The sequence below is a fragment of the Hevea brasiliensis genome, chromosome 2 (genome assembly GCF_030052815.1).
Source record: "Hevea brasiliensis isolate MT/VB/25A 57/8 chromosome 2, ASM3005281v1, whole genome shotgun sequence".
Lineage (NCBI taxonomy): Eukaryota > Viridiplantae > Streptophyta > Magnoliopsida > Malpighiales > Euphorbiaceae > Hevea > Hevea brasiliensis.
The window spans coordinates 7,615,758-7,638,183 of NC_079494.1; the positions used below are offsets into that span (position 1 = coordinate 7,615,758).

Genomic DNA, 22,426 nt, shown 5'->3' on the forward strand with positions numbered 1-22,426 from the left:
GAAAGAGGCCAATCTCACATTATAGACATTGTTAAGGATATGGGTTATTCATGTATCTGCAAACCATGCTTAAAATGGCACAAGGAAAAGCTGCGCTGAACTCGTAGCTTAAACATGTGAGTGAACTTTATGAGAGAATGGTAAACTATGAACCTTAGCCATGGAATGTGGTCACTTGTGCTTTGAATAAGACAAAAATGACTCAATCAGCAGGAGAAAAACCTTGTGCATTCACAGTTATTGGGCCATGGCAAGGTCCCCCAGTTCCTTCAAAATATCATTACACACAGGGTCATCGAGGAAAGTTCAAGTACCATTTAATACTATCGACCTCTAGTAGCCACATCTTTTGTAGGGTCCATACGAAGTAGCAGAATTGTAGGATTCGTAGTCAGCAATCTCTGCGTTCTTTGGAGGGTGCCCTCTCCTCCCAGAGAAGAGACCTTCCCTTTTTCAACTTGGCCAATCACAATATATCGTTTGGCTTTCTTGCAGCCTCCGACAAGTAGCGAGGTGTGGACATGTATCGTCTCTCTTCAAACAGACACGTGGTATTAACAAAAGTGAATGCATTGGATTGCAGCCATCCAAAAAAAGCAAAAAAAAAAAAAAAATGATTCTTGCTAGGAAATTAGATTGATTCTTGCTCCATTATAATCCTTTGAAAATATTACATATTATAGATCAATGTAAAAGATACAAAATAAAGAAAGGGTTGAATAATCATGATGGGATAAGACTAAAATGGAGAGTAGTAAAAAAAAAAAAATCTAAGCATCCACATATGAGTTGTGATTTGGGGATTGCTTGACCCTAAGTGGCAAAAACTAAAAATGCATAGCAGAAAAGAAATACAATCATTATTTTTTTGAAAATGAAATACAATCATATTTGTTTAAAAGAAGGTGATGGCATGGCATCTCAGCTTATTAATTATCTTGAGCCTTCCAAAATCTGGCTGGAAGTCCATTCAAAGGCACTGGGAATGGGCCATACTGAATCTCATTTTGAGATCCTACCACTTCCCACCTGCAATCAAAATACCAAAAAGCCCTTGTCAGTTACTGTACATTTAGCAATCCAAAGAAATCCTCTTTCCAACTGCACCAATAATCTTAAATTTTCTTTATGTTTATTTGCTTTTAAAATAGGCTTTTTTTGCAGATATTATATGCTGCTGTTATTGTGAAGTTCAACAATACCTGAACTTGGTGGTTAAATGGTGGGTAATGATAAGCATTTCCAACTTGGCAAACTCATTTCCAGGGCAAACATGAACTCCACTCCCAAATGGCACAAATGTATTGGGTTTTGGTGCAACCTGCTCAAATTTAGGTAGAGGGAATGAGGGTCTAAAAGCAGATAAATGCATTAGACAATGAAGGTCATAACCACTATCTCTAAAGGAAACAAGATATAAATGTCAATTTATCTGTACCTCAAATCTTGAGGGATCAAAATTATGAGGATCACTAAAATATTCTGGATTGTGATGAATGTTCCTGAATAAAGGCATCACCTTCCAACCTTTGGGAATCAGGTACCCTGTCAAGTAATGTCAATGCAAGTCATTTTCCTTAAATGTGCTTTTCTAAGATAAATAATTAAAGAATTGTGGCAAGTTCCAATAGAATTCAATTTGACCACTCCATATCATCAGCAGGAACATCCAGGGTCTAATATTCCATTGGTTCTTCAGTTCAATTTGACCATCCGTTGAGATTTATAGCTATTTATTAGTAAAGTTTTAGATTTGAATTTCTGTCAGAGATGAGATTAGCAAGATTATTCTTCTTCTAATAATAAGAAAAGCTTAATTGGAGCTATTTCTCTTACCATTGTATTCCACATCAGCCACTGCTTCTCTAAAAGTAAAGGATATAATGCTTGCCATTCTCAGGCTCTCTAAAACAATCTGAAAGTCCACAGTTTTCCACCATGAACCACTCATATAACAAAATCCCAAAAGGCAATTACATATAATAATAACAAAAAATTCCATATTTTTTCTAGAAAATAATTAAAAAAATAAATAAATACCTTGGAAGTAAAGGGCATGTTTCTAGTTTGATTCCAACTCAATGGCTGACTACCTTCACCATTCATTTTGTAAATCTCCTTCTGTTCAGCCTGTAAAATTAACAATCACCAATAATTAACTGTGTTCTTAATTACCAAAAAAGGAAACTCAAAGACAAAGACGAGAAATGAAAGAAGGATAGAATTGCCGCTGGTTTGGCTTTATATCCAGAACATATTCACACCTTTACAGCCTCTAGAAGTTTCGGATTGTCATGGAGGTATTTGACAATCCATGTCAAGGAACTGGCTGTGGTGTCCTGAGCTGCAAAAAGAACTCCGATAATGTTATCGGCGATTTGATCATCTGTTAAGACCTGTCCTTTCTCATCTTTTGAGTTCAGTAGACAACCCAAAAGATCCTTTTCAAGTAATCTTTTCTCCTTTCTTTCGCTGATAATGTCACTGAGAATCTTGCTTAGCCTCTCTCTCGCCTGTATGTGGTCCAGACTCAAATTCAAATGGAGAAGGTTATGATTGAAATATAAGGTAGAATAATTGTTTTTAAGCTTACCGTCTGTGCCTTTCTGTAAGTAGTTCCGGGAAGGCTTGTTGGAAAGGAATTGTAGCCTTTATCAACTATCCTGTAGTTCTTTTTCAATTCTTCTTTATAATGGATCTCCAAATGCCCAAAAATTGCCAGAATACCAACTTCAAAAGAAAACTGCAACACAAGGTGAAGGACCCATGATGAGAGTTATATTGGATACTGGCAGATAATATGTCAATTCTTCTCTGTAATGGGTGTAACAAGCTCTTAAAAGTAGAATAAAAGTACCATTAAAATCCAATCATTTTATATATCAAGTGGTGTTGATATCACTGAACCAAAACTAATGCCAACCTTTTTCAATTCCTGAAAGGTATTTATAACATGTCCGCCAATCCACGAGTCCAAGGCGGAGGCTGCTAGGGCTGAAATATCGACAACCAAGTTTCGAAGTGCATCCAGAGACAAGGAGCCCTGAACCAACTTCCTTAGACGCATATGGTAATCTCCTTGGTGAAAAAAGAGGGCTGATGGGCCGATTAGATGTTCCTTGCTTTTGGGATACGTTGGCTTGAACAATTGAGCTTGGGTCACAAGCACAAACCGAGCTGCCTCAGGGCTGGCCAGCATGACACAAGGGCAACCCAGAATATGGCTCTTGAAGATTTCTCCATATCTGTTTCAGCATATGAACCGCATTCAATTTCATGCAAAAAAACAAAATTAGAAAAAAAAAAAAAAAAGAAGAATTCGTGCTTACAACAAAACAAATGAATTATCATGAAAGAATTAAAAAATACAGAGAAGAAACAAACAAAGAAAGAAAAACCTCTTCTGTTTGTCTGCAAAGAATACATTTGGGTCTCGAGAGTATAGTTGAAGAGTCTCTCCAATGTAAGGCCAACCCATTGAACCTGGAGGAAGCTCAACTCTTTTATAGAGTTCCTTCATGCCTTTTCTTTTGGTGATAAACAACAGCAGACTAAGAACAAAAATGAGAACATAAACAAGAATCCCAACCATTTCTCTTTCTTTGGGATTGTGTTAACTAGAGTGTTTTGTAGTAACAATCCAGGGATTTGCTCTAGTGATCCTATCCTTGACATCGAGAAAGAGGCAGGGTAAGTGAATTTATATAGGTGCACATAGGATGAAGACAAAGAAAGAACAAAAAAAAAAAAAATGGTGGAAATCGCACTTGCCATGTATATATGGCAATTAATATTCGTCCAACACCAACCACAATACAGGAATTTATTTGTCAGAAAATTTTCACCACCCATATAACTTAAGGCAATTAATTAATTTCAAAAAATCTGTATTGCAATTCAATTGTAGTTCACATTTATTTTGGACTTATCACCTAAAATTCTGATTAACAGTATTTTTACGTTATTTATTAATTGTTAAGATAAGAAAACAAAAAAGATAGAAGAATATTGCATACCAAATTAAAATTGTGATTATATATATATATATATATAATTTATTATGGAAATAATTATTTAGAGGGTGTTTGGTTGATAGCTGATGGACATCCAAACAGGTAAATTATAGTGTTTCGTAAGCTTAAAAAAATAGAGCTGATAGTTGAAGGGCAACTGATATGATATTCATCAGCTGCAGTTTGTATCAATTTTATTTTTAGAGCTGTTTCTCATCAACTGATAGCTGATTTAGTTTTATTTTTTATTTTGACTATATTATCCTTTTTTATTTAACTTGAAAATTAATATTATTAATGTTTTTATTTTTTATTTGTAATTTTAACATTTTAATTAACATATTTTAACTTTACTAAAATATTTTTTATTAATAACATAAAATATAAAATATTTATTTATATCTAAAAAAATTATAAATTTTGCTATTAACAATAATAATTATTTTATTATTTTATCTATATTTTTAAAATTATTTAATTATCTTAAAAAAATAATTATTTTCTTATTTCAATAATAAAATAAATGATATAATATAATAGATTAATAATTATATATTTATTTAAATAATATAATATATTAATTTAATAATTATATATTTAATTTAATAATAAAATAAATAATATAATGTAATAAATTTATAATTTTATATTTATTTAAAAATTAAATAAATTATATGATATATACCTTTATTAGTCATTTCACATATCAACAGCAACAACTAAATATAATCTTATCAAACACTTAACATAAAACAGTTATCATCAGCTATCAGCTATCAGTTAACAGTAATAGCTAGCTATCAGTTGTATTCAACAGTTAAACCAAATAAGCCCTTAATAATAAAGATGGAAAAATATTATTTTTTTTAAATAGGAAAGATACTAATTTTTTGCATTTAATAAAATTATCTATAATAATTTTCATGGATGATAATTTATAGGGATAATTAAGTAAAAAAATTAAAGTTACATTTAAAAAGTTAAGTGATGTTAGCTATTTTAATTGTGGAAATAGACCCACCCTTTCTGTATTAGATAATATTAATCATAGTAATTATATGGATCACATTATAAAGGGACAATTTAGTTTAACAATTAAAATAATATTTAAGAAAATTATAGTATTACTCATTATAGTTGTGAAAATAGATTCATCCTTCGCAGCGGGTAAGGTACTCGCAAAAATTACGATATTCAAATCTGATTTATATTTTAAATTTTAAATTTGTCTCAAACCTAATTAAAACTTATTCTTAACTATCCGAATCAATTCCAAACTCGATTATTATTATTCGAAAAATACTCGAATCTATTTAATTTTTTATATTTTAATTAATAATCTATATAAAAAATTATTTTTATTAATAATTTATATTTTAAAATTTAATAATTTCATTAAATATTTTAATTTTATTTTATAAAAAATAAATATATACAAAAATTGATAAATATTATTATAAAAATATATTTTTTTATATTTTAATTAAATATTTATATAAACATATTAATAATAAATATTCAACATATAAAATGTAAACTCATTTTATATATTAAATCTAAAATTTTATTCGTTTTAAATCCTGTTATATTATATCGAAATTTATCTAATTAAGCTTCAATCATATGGAATATTTCATAAAAACGTTGACGCGTTATCAACCTTACTCGTCCTAACACTTTTTATTATCTAATATGCTACTGTTCTCTACTACCTTGTAAAACGAGAAAAAAGAGTAAATTTTTGAAGCCACATGTAATCATTTTGAATCTATAAAAAATAGAAAAAATATACAAACCTGAATGACTGAAAAATTAAAGGTTTAGTGCTGTAAGCTAATTCGACAATTATTAATTAATTCGTTAGTGTTAATCCAATTAATCTGAATTTTGACATAAAAAATAAATGAATAAAAATTAAAATTTTTATAAAAATAAGATTTTAATTTGAAATGATCCACAATCAATAGATTGATCCAAATTCGATCTGAAATCTTTAAATATAGTGACTAGATGGATAATCCAAATCAATCCACAATTCAAAATGTTTCGATTCAACTCACAATTTAAAGTAAAAAAAAAAATTATTATTTAGTCTTGAAATTTTAATAAAATTAATTATTTGATCTCTATAGTTTAAAAAAATATATTATTAAATATCTATATTTTATTTTTATTAAACTATTTAGTTTTTTTGTTAAATTTTTTGTTAGTCAATACATGTTAAACTACTATTTAATCCTTTTATTTTAGTTAAATTAAATGGTTGATTTCTGTAATTTAAAAATTACTACTATTTAGTCTTTTTTTTAAATTAATTTGTTTATTCTTGTATGTTGGAAAACATATTCCTGAATTAAAATGAAAAATTTTGTTATATAGAGACTAAATCTAAATTTATATATATATATATATATATATATATATATATATATATATATATATATATATATATATATTTTAATCATTCAAGTATTTTCAATCAATACCCTCTGCTTCATTTTTGTATTCTCTTTATTAGAACTAATTTTCTTAAATTGTCATCTTAATTACTTAGAGATGTAGATGAATTGATTAACTATTTTACGCGTATAGCTTATACCAATTTTTGTCAAAAGATGAAAAATAGAGAAAGAATGAGGGAGAGCAGGGTGTGGGTACAGAGAAGAAAAAATATGGGGAGAGAGAAATGAGGAGATAGTTGAGGCAGTATGAGTATAAAAAAATAATACGAAAGACTTAAAAATTAATAGATCTAAATTATAAGAACTAACTAGTGTGTTTTTCAAAATATAAAAACTAATAATTTCATTAAAATAGAGAGACTAAATAATAATTTGACTGATATTAGACCTTTTATTAATGAAAATTTTGACGGAAGAACTAAGTTATTTGATAGAAATAAAATACAGATCTTAAATAATATATTTTTCAAAATATAAAGACTAAATAGTTAGTATCATTAAAATATATAGATTAATGATAATTTTCCCTTAAAGTAATCAACTTCAACTCTATAAAAATTCTATAATTTTTCTTTATTTTACTAGAAAATGAAACATGGGACAAAATCTACCTCAAGAAATTTGAATGTGAAACTTATTACAAATTATGGTCATGCCAAGAGATTCATATCAAACACAGGGGAATAGATATGGGTAGGTAAGGATCAATGGACCATTTTATTTGGTAGCTAGGCCAGGTAATTAATCAAAATGTAATGCCACCGCCCACTTTCCATATCTCTACACATTCCCCACAGCAAAGAAATAACTAGCATTTTCTTCTCGACTTTGACAGCAAGAAGTCGAAAGAATACGAAGGAATAGATTGCATATTTGATTGGTACATACATCAAAATGGTTGTTTTAATTTCTTGTCTTGCACATATTTTTTATGGTTATATTTCACCTATTGTTTTGAATTTAGAGCACTCCAATAGCATTGACGAAGCGTTGTTATCATCTGAAGCAGCGTGGCTTAAGAAAAGAGCACACTCTACATGCAAAGAGTGAAAATTTTATTAAATGAAAGCTGAAAATCTGAAACTGAAATACTAAAATTTGGAGTTATTTGTAGATTTTTTAGGCTCCTAAATTGAATAGGAGAATAACTCCACTAAATAAAATAGAAAAATTAAACTTACCCTAGTTGAAGTGGGAGATTAGAACTAACCCTAAATAAAATAGGAAATACAAAAAAAAAAAAAAAAAATCTGAATTAATATATATGCTAGATTAGGATAGGATTGCTTTTGGAGGAGTTTCCGACGGAAAAACATCAATTTCTGCTGTTGGACACTCTTCATGCCGTTGGGACAAAACATCGCACGCCTTGGGCATGTGAATAGAACCTAGTACGCCAATGGCATGTACTATTCTATGTCATGTTGCTTGCCTTTGGTGGAATGCCCTGTTTGGCCCTGCCTTCTTCATTTGCTTCTTTCCTTGTTGTTTTTCCCATTTTCTAAAGAATTCCTCACTAATTTATTACACATCAAGCGTTGTTCTTAAATTTTAATTGATAATATAAAGCCATCTAAACATTAATTTCAGTAACAATAAAGTCCTTATAACATAAGATAACTAGTTTCCCAATTAATTTGCCAAAGTGGTAAAATTTTAAAATAAAGGCAAATAGCCTATTTTGGCCTCTAAACTATTGGCTAAAAGTTAAATAAGCTCTCAAACTCTTTTTGGGTTCAAAGAAGCCCTTCAACTATTTAAAATAGCACATTTAACACTAAAATTAACATAATTACTCAAATAAGCCCTTAAACTCTTTTTTGGTTCAAATAAACCCTTCAACTATTTAAAATAGCATGCTTAATACTAAATTAATAGAGTTACTCGCCTGTTTCATTTAAAAGTGAAGCATGCCCATGTATTAATTTAAGAGAACGAAAGTTATTCAGTTTCTTTTCAGGCATCGCAGCTTTTTACCTTCCCTTATGCCTGGTTCTCTTGATCAATTCTACTCTTGTTTTGATTGGTTATCGAGTGTAATATCTCTTCTTAACAAATTATATTTCATCTCTTTCCTATACCCATGTCTTTTTACTCACTATTGTAGCAAGAAACAATATGTGTTGGATCAACATAGTTTGCTATGTAGTTACCATTCAGAACTTCCCCTCTTATAGCCAAGTGGCGGCGGGATTATCCATTAGCTATCAAGGATTAAATGATAAGATACATATAGTACCTATCGATGCTTTGTTCTCTTAAGAGCTAAAGCTTATCATCTTCTTAACTCCATCTTATCATTTTTGGTTAGTGTGCTAGCTACACCGATAGTTAAAGACATTAATATTGGAATTGGTAAGAACACGAAAAGTGGGTTCATGGTAATGTTTATTATAACAATAGCCATTGGAATTTATGTTGTGATCACTTGTTTGAGGTCCACACCAAGTGGGTTACCACCATTTTGTAATGCAATTGGTGTTCTGGTGTTTCTCTTGGCTCCCATTGTAATCCATTGGCGATGAAGATCAGAGAAATTTTAAAAGCAAAATAGGGGTTAAATAGAGAGACGAAGGTGTATAATTTTTCTATAGAAGAGAATGTTAATGTGGAAAGACTTGAGAATGGGTTGAAAGAAGGAGATGATATAAGGGAAGCTATTAAGCTTATGATAAATAGCTATAAAGCCTTTTTTTTTTTTTCCCCTTTGTATTTGTTACAATTTTTTTCAAGTACATGCATAAAAGGTATCTTGAAGGGCGGCAAACCTAAAAAAGATGAAGCACAACCTATCATAGTGTAAGGGTGGGGGGCGTGAGGCGAAATATCATCCATTGGAATTATATAAAATGCACCAGGTAATGCCCAGGAAAGATGGTGGAGTCACAATGGTCTCACTTAAGTACCACCTCCTTAGACAGCATTTCCTAGACATGCACTTCATACAACCCTAATAGAATCAAACCACTGATAAGTACCGTTTTCCCATAATACTACCACGGTACTAAGGATTTATGCCACGAATGTATAGATAAACAGGAGTCGCCACCCGGGTAATAACTGGGACATATTCAGTGTTTCTTCCGAGGGTCATGGATGGCAACTTACTCCTTGCAGAGTTTCCACAATCGTCATTACCATAGCCCAATGTCCAGGTTCAGGATAGTGGGTACGTAAGGGGAAGGTGTTAGGCACCCCTTACGCCTGGTCTAACCTCATTGATTTGAGTGCCAGTCCTCTACTAATGTTTCTAGAAGTCTTATTTATTATTCATTTATTAAACTTTATCCTAAAAAATGCAATTCTAATCCCACACATGCAAGTAATTCACAAAAGGGTTGTTGTTTACACACAATTTTCATGCACAAGTAATTCCTATCTATGGGGTTACTAATTATTTAAATAATATTTACCAGATGACTAAAATTAATTTATTATTGAGAATTTAATTTACAAACAAATTCAATTTCAAATAACCCTACGTTTCTATTTAACCTAATTAATTAATTTTCACTAAGTTACCCCAAGGATAATTGAACTAAGTTAATTATTTACATGTGTAATTTATTTTAATATCACATAAGGTCCAAACAATCACAACCTAATAAAGACTTTTAACATGCAAATTTATTTTACAATTACCAAGTATTAAATTAAATTTATTTACATGCCAATATTAGTTTAATTTACAAACAATATTAATTTTAATTTATAAAGTATTTATTTAAATTAATTACATGTAAATGTCAGTTAAATTAAAAACAAAGTTAATTTTAATTTACCAAATAAAAGTTCTATTATTATTACAATTCCATGCCAATGGTTATTTGAGAAGTTTAGAGCTACTTACCTGTTGATAAATGCAGTTGCCATTGGGGCAAGCTACCCTTAAAAAAGGGTCTTCTCTTCTAGTATGGCAATGATATCCCTGGCTTACTTCTGTTTAGCTCTATATAAGCTCCACGCAAATGCCCTCTTTGGTACTTACCTTAGAACTATTTACCAATTTTGTTTGTAATAAAAAATAAAGAAACTAAAGAAAATAAAAGAGATAAAGAAAATATTAATAACAATTTACATTAGATTCTAACTCTAGTCTCCTAAAGGGTTAAGATTCCTAATTAGTTATAATTACCTAATGGTCTAAGTCTTCTAACATGATCCAAACACTTCATAACACTTCTTGAATTAAAAGAACACAGGAAAATAGATCAAATATCAATTAAAACCCAAGAAAATACAAGAACATTCATAAATATATGATTTCTAAATTCTGGCAGATTAACGGTAGCAAGAAATTCGATTTTTTAAAAATAGTTATACATGCCTAAAAATCATAAAAAAATTTCAGGAGACAGCCTACATATCATACAAGATCATAAAATTTATAAATCAAATAAAACCCTAGCCGAATGGTCTACATAAATCGTAACTTTTCTAAATGATAGAATCGTACTATTTTTTTGTAAAATTCATAACTCATTAACCACAACAGATATGAATGCAAATCCAATTGGAAAAGATTCATAAGATTCCGAAGTTAATTTTAGATACTAGATTTACACAAAAATATTAAGGAACAAGGGAGATATGGGCTTCACAAATCGGATATCCTGCAAATCAGATTTTACAGGAACCCTAACTTCAAACATCCATAACTTACAAAATATTAAAGTTTTTTTAGTGATTCTTGAGCACAAAATTAATGCAATTTTGTGTAGAATATGAATATAAATTTTACAAATTTTTTGCAGATTCAGAAAATAAAGAAAAATAATAAAAATACAAGAGACAAAAACTAAATATGTGCAGAGTTGTGTATCCCCTCAAATTAAGCATGATTGCATGATCTATATGAACATATAAAATAAATTGAAGACAAAGAGCATAGAATTAAAATATTGTGTGGCATAGATCTTGAAAAGAAAACAATAAAAATTAACCTTCCAGAAATCTTGTATGAAAATCTTCTTGAAGAGAAGAAAAAAATAAGGAAGAACTCAAAGAGTCTTGAATATCTCTAAATTTCCTATAGCTCTGAATTTTCTCTCCCTCTTTCCTCCCATCATCCTTCTTCCCTTTTCTAGTAGGGTACTTATAGGGTTTTGGGAGAGAGGTGTGATAGGGTTTGGAGTCTTAGGGTGATAAAGTTTAGATGACTTAAACAACTACGATTGTAGAATTTGAATAAGACTGGGATATGGGTGAGGTGTTTCAATCAATAGGAAGACAGGAAAAAATGAAAGTCACCAATAGGGAGTGAGGAAGAGGTATGGTAGGATTTGGAGTCCTAGTGTGATAAAGTTCAAATAACTTAAATGACTAGGATTGATGAATTTGGATGAGACTAGAATATGGGTGAGGTGTTCCAACCAATAGAAAGAGAGGGAAAGGGAGTGACACCAATAGGGAGTGAGGAAGAGAGTGGGGCCAAGGAGGAGAGAGAAATTTTTATTATTTTAATTTTTAGAAAATAATTAAATGGGTTCCATTTAAAATTCCTAACTAGGCTTTCTTAGACCCATGGAGCCCAATTAAACTTAATTAGTCCATTTAAGAACTACCCATATTAAATTTAAACAAAATTAAATTTTATTTAAATTTAATTAAATTAATTTTCCCAAAGCTTTATTATTATTATTATTATTATTATTATTATTATTATTTTTTTTTTTCAAGATCATGCCACAAAATTAATAATTTAGCTCCATGCCTCCAATTACATCTTACAGTCATATAATTTTTCATCATCGGGTTTCCCACGGCCTCAATGCACATACTCATCACAAAATAAGGGTCTACACATAGCAACAGAACATGCACGTATCTCCCATAGTTAACGAGCTTTCCATAGTCTTTGTCATAGTAGATGATCTCTTCCTCAATAATATATGATGCTGAGCATTTATTACTCCTATTTGTTAAGTTGCTTGAGATAGCATATGCAAACGCTAAAAAGGATACACAGATGGAGTTGTAGCAAAAATTTGTTGACTTCTCAAGTTTCTGTGGAAAAACCAGTCCTTTTTCTTGTAATGACCCAAATTAAAGGCCATTACAGGCGCTAGAGATCGGGTCAGCTTAAGACTATCAAAACTCATAGCAAGCCTAAAATTTGAGAAACATACATATATTTCTGTATCTCACCATTTAAACATAATTCAAGCTATTACACCTTAGTCTTTTCATCCATAAATAAACATTCATAACATAATAATGGTTTATAATTTGAACCTTAACATACGTAAGATCCAAAGTGTAATGGTTCAATATGTGCACCCTCAAAAGGGATTAACACAACATATACATTATCATACTTAAACAAATATTACATATTTTCTGTTTCTTTTAATCACCAGTACAATACAATTCATTCATAAATTACATGTCCATCTATCCAAACATCTTACATAAAGGGAAAGGTTAAAGCTACTACTAATGCTTTCTCTTCAAAGCACTCTGCAACCCTGCACTTGGGGGTTAAGGGAATAGGGTAAGCTTACACAAGCTCAATGAGTAAACTAACCATCATTAATTATATTATTCATTCATACATGTGCAATGTATCATTCATATGGAATTTCACATCATAAACATTTAACGTAAGATGGACGTTATCACCAGTAACTCTCCAAACTTTTCCTTTTAAACATGACCTATGTCACATACCCTGCGACAAGTTACAAATCTCCCTTGAAGGGAAACTTAAAAGATCTCCCGATAGGATTTACATTATGGATCCATAACATAAGTAACGTTACGTAATCATAACATGGGTGGAGTTAGTGGGTTATCCAACATCCATCAATGCACCAACAATAAATTATGCAATTATGCAATATCTTCGTTTTCTAGATACATATATCCTAAAATAAATATAACATGATGCAGGAGGATGCTCATTAATTACTTGTAAATAATTTTCATTTTATTATGGTTAAAGTTACTTACCTCTTGTAGCCTATCAACCTCCTTACTCGAACAGGAGCTATCCTCGGATCCTTACCCTTCCACGTCCCTAAAGCCGAATCCTATAAAATCGGATCCTACAGTGTTACACAAGGTTCTAAAAATTTATACATATCATAAACATCCTATTCTAAGCCCATGGAATCATGAAACCATGTTTTGGAACCTTAGAAAAAAAAGGATGAAAAAGTCAGGTAGAACCCACTTCTGCTGCCAAAGTCCTGAACTTTGGCTGTCGAAGTCTTAGGCTTCGGACAGCACTTCTGTCCAGTGTTAACTTAGGCTGCTGAAGTCTGTTGAACCTGAAAATTTTCCAGATTTTCTGAGAAACTACATGTTTATGCTGCCTAACCTCCTGCTTTCGGCAGTTGAACGTAAGAATTTTCAAAATTCTCAAGTCCAAAACCTGTAGATTCCTTCTCTCATCAACACCCAAATTCATTTCAAGGTTCCAAAAACATAATCCCATCGCATTTACTCATCTTTGGAGCCTAAAAAAACTTGAAAACACACTTAAAACCCACATATATTCATCAAAAACTCAAATCCTAGGTTTCCCCAAAACTTAACTTAGCATATACATGGATTTCTTCAAATCTATGAAGGGAAACTAGACATTTAAGGCCCATAACTATTTTAACTATAAAACATGCAACTTTAATAGAAGATCATAAAACCACCCTAACATTCATAAATTTTTCCTAAAACTCAACTTAAAACAATTTTTTTCATGAAATTAAAGTTATAGAAATCTCATCCCTCATTAACTTTTTTAGATCTGCCCACTCGATCAAGAAGAAAAGAAAATTACCTCTTTTCTTGGAGCTTGGAGGTGAGAGAACCAAAACTTCAAAATTTAAATCTACTCTACCACACTTCTAAATGGAAGAGTCACCCTCTAGATCTTCAAAAATCTAAGGAAAACTCTTCTAAGAGCTCCATGTATGCCCTAGTAGTTGAGAGAGAAAAAAAAAAAGAAGGAAAATGCAAGAAAAAAAAAAGAAGGAAAATGCAAGTGTTTGAGGTAGAAAACGAGTTGTGGTCCTTTTATACCCTTGACAGTCGAGGGACTTTTAGCTGTCGGAGTCCGTTCTGTCCAAATAGCATCCAAACCATAAAAAGGACTTCAGCTGCCGAAGTTCCTTCTGCCCAAAACATCCACTTTATGAAATAAAACTTTTAAGCATTTTTTGTTTTTAAATACATTTGAACACATCACACTTACATAAACATATTTTCACATCTTCCTGCCACTCCCTTGTCAATGAAGTTTTTCCTTTAACTAGAATATCCTATCAATGACAGATATTTCGATATTAAAAAATAATGGGTATTACATTTTCCCCCTTTTAAGAACATTCGCCTCGAATGTTAAAATAAACACATAAAAAGCAAACATAACATACCTAAAAAAGTTTTTATCACAGGTTTCCCACGTGCACTCTTCTATGTTGTTACAATTCCATAGTACCTTAACTATAAGTATCTCTTTGCTCCTCAACTTCCTTACTTGAGTGTCTACAATCTGGACAGGCTATTCAATATAAGAAAGATCTTCCGAAATTTCCATGTCTTGTTCAATTATAACCTTATTCGGATCTGACAAAAACTTTCTTAACATAAAAACATAGAACACTGGATGGATTCTCTCTATTTCTGGTGGCAGAGATAACTTATAAGATACATTTCTGACCCTTTGCAACATTTCATATGGTCCAATGTACCTTGGAGCTAGTTTGCCTCTTTTTTTAAATCGGATGACACCCTTCATTGGAGATATCTTCAGAAGCACCATGTCCCCTTCCTTAAAAACCACTTCTCTCCTATGGAGATCTACATAACTTTTTTGTTGACTGGCTACTGTCTTTAACCTCATCCTAATTAAGGGTATGGCTTGATTGGTGACTTCCACTAACTCCGTTCCCGCTAAGGCTCTTTCACCTACTTCTTACCAACACACAAAAGACCTACATTTCCTCTTATACAGAGCTTTATATGGTGTCATTCTGATACTAGAGTGGTAGCTATTATTGTATCCAAACTCAACTAGGGGAAGGTAGTTTTTCCATGATCTACCAAAGTCAAGTACACACATTCTTAGCATATCCTCTAAAGTCTATATGGTCTTTTTTTATTGTCCATCTGTGTGAGGGTGAAAGGCCGTGCTGAAGTCTAACCTGGTGCCTAACTCATTTTGAAGATAGTGCCAAAACCTTGAGGTGAACTATAGTACTCTGTCGGAGACTATTATTACTGAAGCTCCATGTAACCTTATTATCTCTGCCATGTACACTTGAGCCAACTTATCCATAGAATATTTAGCTCTAATAGGAATGAAGTGAGTAGTCTTGGTCAACCTGGCTGCTATAACCCATATCGAGTCATGTTTGTTAGAGGTTACTAATAACCTTATAACAAAATCCACAACTACATTTTTCCATTTCCATTTTAGAATGGGTAATGGGTTGAGCATTCTTACTAGCTTCTGATGTTCCAGTTTTACTCTTTGATAGACCTCACAAGCAGTCACAAACTATGTAATCTCCTTCTTTATAGAAGGCCACAAATACATCTTCTTTAAGTCCTAGTACATTTTGGTGGCTCTAGGGTGCACACTATACTTAGCATTATGAGCTTCCCTCATAATGTCTCCCCTGAGTTGGAACCTCAACACCCTTTTTTCTTTTAAAATGGAACTCACTGCTCTTACCTTTCTATACCACTTCTACTATTTTCACCTCACAATCTTCATGCTGCTTCTCTGCTATTTGCCTTAGGTACACGGGTGTTAACTTCATTTGAGCTATCTAGGTACCCTTAGCTAATAACTCCAGCTGCAACCCTTTTCCAATCAACTAGTGTAACTCCTTTAGGATGGGCCATCTTTTTATGGATACATGAGCCAAAATGCTAAATGATTTCTGACTGAGGCATCTGCAATAATATTTGCCTTTTCTGGATGGTACTGGATTGTACAGTCATAATCACTGAGTAGCTCTACCCATCTTCTCTATCTGAGATTCATCTCTTTCTACTTGAAGATGTACTAGAGATTCTAATGGTCTGTGAAGATCTCGCATTTTACTTTATAAAGATAATTTCTCTACATCTTTAAGGCAAAACCTATAGCTGCCATCCCTAAGTCATGAGTGGGATAATTAGCTTCATACTTCTTCAACTGTCTAGAAGCATAAGCTATTACTCTTTCCTTCTGCATGAGAACACATCCCAAACCCACTATGGAGGCATCGCCGTAGATAATGAAATCTTTATTGCTTATAGGCAAAACTAGTACTAGTGCTAAAATCAGACACTTCTTAAGCTTTTGAAAGCTCTCTTCACATTCATCACTCCATTCAAACTTCCTATTCTTCTAAGTTAACCTAGTTATTGAAATAGCTATCTTAGAGAAATTAGGTATAAATCTCCTACAATGGCTAGCCAAACCTAGGAAACTCCTGATATCCGTCATTGTGGTTGAGCTTGGCCAATCTACCATTGCTTTTACCTTCTTAGGATCCACTTCAATTTCATTCTTTAACACTATATGTCCTAAGAAGGATATACTCTTTAGTCAGAACTCACACTTAGAGAACTTGACACATAACTAATGCTTCCTCAACATCTGGGAACTATTCTTAGGTGTTGTACATGCTCTTCTGGACTTCTGGAATACACTAATATATCATCAATAAAGACGATTACAAAGTGATCTAGATATTGTCTGAATACCCTGTTATGAGATCCATGAATGTTGCTGAGGCATTTGTTAACCCAAATGGCATCACAAGAAACTCATAATGCCCGTATCTAATCTGAAAAGCAATCTTCAGAATATCTCTCCTTAATCCTTAATCGGTGATATTCGGACCTCAAATCTATCTTTGAAAAATAGCTAGCTTTAGCTAGCTGATCAAACAAATCATCAATACGGGATAGAGGGTACTTGTTCTTTGTGGTTATCTTATTCAACTGCCTATAGTCAATGCACAATCTTAAGGATTCATCCTTCTTCTTTACAAACAGTATTAGAGCACCCCAAGGAGAAGTACTCAATCGGATGAATCCTTTATCCACTAATTTCTATAGCTGTTCTTTCAATTCTTTTAACTCTATAGGAGCCATCCTGTAAGGAGGGATAAATATGGGTCTAGCATCAGGTACCAAATCAATTTCAAAATCTATCTCCCTTTTAGGTGACAGACTAGGTGGTTCCTCAGGAAACACATTTGGAAACTCTGTTACCACAGGAATTGATTCTGGTCCACTTTTATTCTCCATAACCTCTCTGACATGGGCTAAGAACCCTTTAAATCTTTTTTGAAGCATCTTGCTAGCTTGCATTGTGAAGATCATCCTTTTCACTACTAATGTCTAATCTCTTTAAAAAACTACCTTCAACCTATCTTGTCCTCTGAATCTTACTACCTTGTTTCTATAGTCTAAGGTGGCATAATTGGCTGAGAGCCAATCTATTCCTAAAATGACATCAAAATCTATCAATTCTAGGACCATAAGGTCAACTAAAAAATATTTATCCTCCACCATCACTGGACAGGCATAACAGATCATCTCTGTCACCAAAGGATTACACTTGGACCCATTAACAAGCAATGGACATTGTAGACTCAAGACTACTAAACCTAATCTTAGAATTGCTTTGAGTTTAATAAAAGAATGGGATGTACCAGGATCAATCAAAGCATGCACATTGAAGCTTCCAAAGTAAAAGCTACCTAACCCCACAGTGTTGGAGGTATTGGCTTTCTGTTATATCATAGTAAAGATCTGTGCAGATGCTATTGAACTCTTTTCTTGAGAACCTACCATAAAGGAAGAAGAACCTCATCCTCTACCCTATCCCCTTCCTCATGAGGGACCCTCAAAAGTCTGTCTCACTGTTGGTTGAGCCATACTACCTGACCCAATCTGTTATTGTGAAGCTATCCTTTCCATATTAGGACTCTCACTAGACATGTGCCCCTCCTAACCACACCTGTAACATTGAGAAGTTCCAAACCTATAAACTCCTCGATGGGGCTTCCCACACCTAACATAATCAGAGGCATCCAAACTCGAACTAGATCTGCCTTTTATCCCAAGGCCTGACTTGATTTTGTTTCAGAACTTATTCTTCTTTTGTTTTTTGCCTAACTTTCCTCTTTATCTTTTTAGTTCTAGATGAGGAAACATTCTTAGTTAAGTGATCAAACCTCCCTACATCTGTAGCCCTAAGAATTATGGATTGCTTAGCTTTTATACTTTTTAGCTTTAAACTCTCTTCAATGATAGTCTATCTTTACTATGGAATAGAAGCTAAGGGCTTCTATAGCCAAAATCAATGAACAATATCTGGAGTACAACCTCTGAGTGTACCTCTTTGCCTTCTTCTTATCGATATCATACTCTTGCCCCACATACTACAGAAGCTCAGTGAACTTGTCCGTATACTCATCCACACTCATATGAGTAGTGTATCTTAATTGTTCAAACTCCACCACCTTCAGTTCCCTAGAGATTTTAGGAAAAGCCTAATTTGTAAACTCTGTCACAAACTGAGACTGCATCATACTATAAGCTCTGTTAACAATATAGGACTTATACCACTCTTTTTGCCTTCTTACATTTTAAGGTAAAGTCCGCTATCTAAATGGCCCTACTATCATTAGCATCCAATTCATTGACTATCATTTTGACCGCCCTAATGTACTCGAAAGGATCGTTTCATTCCTTGCACTTAGGAGCATCCAACTTTAAGTAGTTTATCATCTTTGCTTTACTTCGATTGCTTATCCTAGTATCTTATGTAGGAACTATTAGAGTTATAGAGAGTGGTGGTGGTACTTACTTTTTTGTAGGATTTTGAGTTCCTATGGTGGTGGAAGAACTTTGGGGGTGCTGTTATGGGGGCTACATGGGATATGGGTAATATTGTGGAAAGTAAGGTGGGTAGGGCATAAAAGGAGCATATTAGGGGTAGCCCATGAACCCAGGGTTTTCAAAACTCCCCTATTATGGGTATTGATATGCAAACCCATACTCCAGTCCTAGCTGTGAAGGAGATACAAACTCTAGCTCATCTTCTCAAAACTATCTTCTCCCATTCTTTCCACACCAGAAGGCTTGGGATTCTCATGCTATTGGGAAAAGCCATAAGAACTTCTTTCTGTATCTACGGACATTCTAGGTGCCTGTGCAGTCTCCTTGCTGACTTTAAAGGACCTTTTAGGACCTCTTGAAGATTCTCCCCTTTCACTTCTACTTGCTTTCTCCCTGATAATAGGGTTAGTGAGTAGCGCTCCAATACCCTCATTCTCGAGTGAAATGTTGATTAACCTAGCAGACCATCTTAAACCTTGCATTTCTAAAAGCAAATAAGAAGTGTTGAGCACATAAAAAGTTCATGCGCATTCATATGAATGCATGACACATAATCAAACATAACATGAAACCTAACATGCACATAACATTCATCACATAATGTACAAGGACTTAATTATATTGGACATGTATTTTCCTAACTATGCTAGTCAACATACTTCCTTTCACCTCTCTTCTACACTTTTACTAGCATTTAAGTCTACTCACCTAACTTAGAGCTCTAATACCAACTTTGTAACGAACCAAACTAGGGGCCATTACTGGCGCTAGGGATCGGGTCAACTTAAAACTACTAGAACTCGTAGTAAGCCTAAAACCTGAAAAACATACATATATTCCTGCATCTCACCATTTAAACATATTTCAAGCCATTACACCTTAGTTTTTACATCCAAACATAAACATTCATAGCATAATAATGGTTCATAATTTGAACCTTAATATACACAAGATCTAAAGTGTAATGGTTCAACATGCGCACCCTCAAAAGTGATTAATACAACATATACATCATCATACTTAAACAAATATTACATATTTTTAATTTTCTTTAATCACCAGCATAATACTATCCACTCATAAATTACATGTCCATCTACCCATACAACATACATAAAAGGAAAGGTTAAAGGTACCCCTAATGCTTTCTCTTCAAAGCACTCTTCTAGTCCTGCAACCTTGCACCTGGGGATTAGGAGAATGGTGTAAGCTTACACAAGCTCAGTGAGACTAACCATCATTAATTGTATTATTCATTCATATATGTGTAATGCATCATTCACATGGGATTTCACATCACAAACATTTCTTGTAAGATGGACATTATCACTAGTAACTCCCTAAACTTTTCTTTTTAAACATGACTTGTTTCATGTACCCTGGGAGAACTTAAAGATCTCCCTTGAAGGGCAACTTAAAGATCTTCCCATGGGATTTACATTATGGATCAATAACATATGTAACATTACATAATCATAACATGGGTGGAGTTTGTGGGTCATCCAACATCTATCAATGCACCAACAATAAATTATGCAATTATGTAATATCTTCATATTCTATATACATACATCCTAAAATATATATGACAAAATGCATGAGGATGCTCATTAATTACCTGTAAATAGTTTTCATTCTATTAAAGTTAGAGTTACTCACCTCTTGTAGCCTATCAACCACCTTACTCGAATGGGAGCTATCCTCGGATCCTCACCCTTCTGAGTCCCTCAAGCCTGATATTATAAAATTGGATCCTAGAGTGTTATACAAGGTTCTAAAAATCTATACATATTATAAAAATCCTTTTTTAGGCCCTTAGAACCATAAAATCATGTTTTGGAACCTTAGAAAAGAAGGGAGAAAAAGTCAGGTAGAACCCAATTCAGCAGCCAAAGTCCTAAACTTCAGCGTTTAAAGTCTTAGGCTTCGGATAACAATTTTGTCCAGTGTTGACTTTAGCTATCGAAGTCCTAAACTTCGACTACCGAACCTGGAAATTTTTCAAATTTTCTGAAAAACTACATGATTCGGCTACCAACCTCTGACTTTTGGCAGCCAAACATGGGAATTTTTAGAATTTCCAAGTCGAAAACCTACACATTTCTTCTCCCATCAACACCCAAAGTCATTTCAAGGTTCCAAAACACAATCCCATCACATATACACATCTTTGGGGCCTAAAATAACTTGAAAATACACTTAAAACCCACATACATTCATCAAAAACTCAAATCATATGTTTCCCCCAAACTCAACTTAGCATATACATGGGTTTCTTCAAATCGATGAATGGAAACTAACCATTTATGGCCTACAACACTTAAACATAACAATTTTAACCATAAAACATGTAACTTCAACAGAAGATCACAAAACCCTAACCCAATATGCATAAATTTCCTCTAAAACTCAACTTAAAATTAAAATAATTTTTTCATGAAATTGAAGTTATAAAAACTTTATCTCTCATCAAATTTCTTAGATTTACTTATTATATCAAGAAGAAAAGAAAATTACCTCTTTTCTTAGAGCTTGAAGGTGGGAGAACCAAAACTTCAAAACTTGAATCTACTCATCCACACTTCTAAATGGAAGAATCTGCCTCTAGATATTCAAAAATCTAAGGAAATCTCTTCAAAGAGCTCCTTGTGTGCCCTAGTAGTTAACAGAGAGAGAAAAGAAGGAAAACCCAAGTGTTTTGAGCAGAAAATGAGTTATGGTCCCTTTTATACCCTTGATAGTCGGGAGACTTTTGGCTGCTAAAATCCATACTTTCGACTACCAGAGTCCATTCTGTCTAAATGAAATCCAAGCCATAAAAAGGACTTCGGCTGCCAAAAGTCTATCCTTCAACTGCTGAAGTTTCTTCTGCCCAAAACAACCATTTTTAGGGAATAAAACTTTTAAAACATTTTTGGTTTTTAAATACATTTGAACACATCACACATAGATAAACATATTTTCATGTCTTATTGCCACTCCCTTATCAGTGAAGTTTTTCCTTTCATCAGAATATCCCATCAAGGACAGAAATTCCGACATCAGATAATAACGGGCATTACATTTCCTATCTACTAACCATGTACTAGAAGATATTACAAC

At 32.8% G+C, this 22,426-nt stretch overlaps 1 protein-coding gene across 1 annotated transcript; it reads right to left on the bottom strand.

The window, feature by feature from the left end:
- Positions 1-617: 617 nt before the first annotated feature.
- LOC110643563 (abscisic acid 8'-hydroxylase CYP707A1) lies at positions 618-3,699 on the bottom strand. The gene is made up of 9 exons (XM_021796009.2): positions 3,399-3,699; positions 2,924-3,245; positions 2,594-2,743; positions 2,265-2,513; positions 2,041-2,130; positions 1,837-1,915; positions 1,439-1,545; positions 1,203-1,321; positions 618-1,029 (listed from the first exon to the last, which is right to left on the bottom strand). The coding sequence occupies exons 1-9, from the start codon at positions 3,590-3,592 to the stop codon at positions 930-932; spliced, it is 1,410 nt and encodes a 469-aa protein (XP_021651701.2). The 5' UTR covers positions 3,593-3,699; the 3' UTR covers positions 618-929.
- Between the last annotated feature and the right edge of the window lie 18,727 nt (positions 3,700-22,426).